The sequence below is a fragment of the Penaeus vannamei genome, chromosome 18 (genome assembly GCF_042767895.1).
Source record: "Penaeus vannamei isolate JL-2024 chromosome 18, ASM4276789v1, whole genome shotgun sequence".
Taxonomy (NCBI): Eukaryota; Metazoa; Arthropoda; class Malacostraca; order Decapoda; family Penaeidae; genus Penaeus; species Penaeus vannamei.
The window spans coordinates 16017049-16019186 of record NC_091566.1 but is presented as its reverse complement, the minus strand read 5'-3'; the positions used below and the strand labels follow the sequence as shown (position 1 = coordinate 16019186).

Here is a 2138-nt window from a genome sequence, read left to right as displayed (position 1 = left end):
TCATACTGTCAATAATAATAAAAACATCAGTACTTCCCAAAAATTCTAGGAATGGGGAAATCAGGTGAGGTCACACACAGACAGCTAATGAACTCCATGGTGGCTGACCACTTGCAAAGCCATCTGTGTGCAACAAAATTCACAAAATCTATAGTGTACCTGTGGCCAATGGGTTAACTGCCAATATATACAGATGGTCTTGCCTTATTTATCTTAGAAATGATTAGATGTGTATATACCAAAGAAAGTGAAATTTTCAAATAAATGCTACATTTAAAAATAACACCTTAGGAAGAACTTTCACAATTTATACAAATTAATAAAGATGGGCAGACTTTTCATTCTTCTTTCTGAAAGAAGTTATTGGCAGTAAAAAGATGTCTGATCTGGTTTAACACATCTGATGTGCAAAATCTAAACAAAACACAAAGATCAATAACTTGTTATGAATGTATTTCATGATGACTGTACATAACATTGTTACAAATGGTCAATTATAGTTCAAATATATTACAGTTTTGTCTTACAAATATATTACACTGTCCATTCTTAAGAACAAAAATAATGCACAGGGATTCCATTAGTTTGCTGGAGTCAAAAACCTACCCTACAGTTCTTTAAAATGCCTGTAATATCTGAATAATACCCAACACACTCTTTGTGCCTGTGGAATGATTCTTCTGGACAGAATTCCTATATTCTTGTCCTTTCACAAACGACACAAGAATCACAAAATGGGGTCACTCAACTTAGAAATACACTTTCCAAGTAATTAATTATACATTGCACTATGTAACAATCAGCTCAAACAAGATGATTCTTCTCTTATTGAGCTTTAAATGGTTTCATGCTTCCAGCAAACTGAAATAACTTTCCCCTAGATCAGAATAATATCATTAGCCTCCAAAAAAGAAATGAATTAAAAATGAAGAGTTAACAGGGAAAAATGAACTGTTGATAAAAAACAATATCTGGCCTACCTCTACCACCCCTTTGTTTCAAACAAAGGCACCTGGGAGAAAAGTGAAGCTAGTACCAAATAGTCTAAATCAATACATACAGTGTTCTCTTATACAAAGGAATGCTTCAACTGTGACCTTCACACTCATGTCCAAATATAGAGGAACAAACTTCAGCATGTAAACCTTCTCTTGTAATGTGGGAGTATAAAATGGGACAATATGGCAACATACAACATTATATCTCATCTCAAAATTTATTACAATACAAAAGAACAAATGATGAATATATGATTCTGCATATTATGTTTATCATGCTTTATCAGTTAAGCTCAGTGAACCAAAGGTCTCAAAAATGTTTGTACCTTCCATGGTGTTTGTTCTGCATTTTGAGTACCTGGAAAAGAAAAAAAATTGTGCAAAGAATTACTCTAATAAAATGAAATGTCAGTAATAAGTTAAACTTTTCACATAAGAAATTAGGCCATTGAATTTTTTTTGATCAATCATATTTTTAAATATATTATATCATCATCACATATACAAATAAAGGCAGTTATTCTATGAACCTTAGTGGTCTTTTACCTTTCTTCAATTTCCTTAAGTGCCCATGCTGCTAAACGCTGGGTTTCTTTCTTCTTCGGCACTGTACTCTTCGATGATGATGCAACATGAGTGCAACTCTTTTTTTGGTAAATAAAAGAATTTTATGAATCAAAACACTAAATTCTAGTATTAAAATCTTTAAAGTTTACAAATAAACAAATAATTCTTAAGAACATTCTCACTAGATAAATTTCCTAACTTAAATTTGTGCACTGGTTATATTAAAGATTTTCATTCAAATCTTATTTCACTGACATGAATGATTAAACTACAAATTGATTATGCTGACACACACTGCCTATACAAATATATTCAACAAAATTTAACTTTCCAATTTTCATGCCTGGAAACTTCCATAAGTTATTGAAACTCCACTAGTTCAAACGCGACATAAATGAGTTGAAATGCAAATCTACTGATTTCTAGTAATTCATACTAATGCATAAACAAAGAGGCAGGGATCTCACTGGTTATTTATTTTCACCAAGTTTACCTTATCTATTCATGCTTTCAAAACAACAACAAGAACATGTTATTTCATACTAGTCTATTATTCTCTGAAAGGAAAACACA

At 31.5% G+C, this 2138-nt stretch overlaps 1 protein-coding gene across 1 annotated transcript in view; it reads right to left on the bottom strand.

The window, feature by feature from the left end:
- Positions 1-432: 432 nt before the first annotated feature.
- Positions 433-2138, bottom strand: part of LOC113814362 (ER membrane protein complex subunit 2) — a 13777-nt gene continuing 12071 nt past the window's right edge. Inside the window, exons 7-8 of the mRNA XM_027366416.1 lie at positions 1545-1642; positions 433-1356 (exon numbers count right to left, since the gene is read on the bottom strand). Coding sequence (XP_027222217.1) covers positions 1272-1356; positions 1545-1642 — 183 coding nt within the window. The 3' untranslated portion in view covers positions 433-1271. The remainder of the gene's footprint in view (positions 1357-1544; positions 1643-2138) is intronic.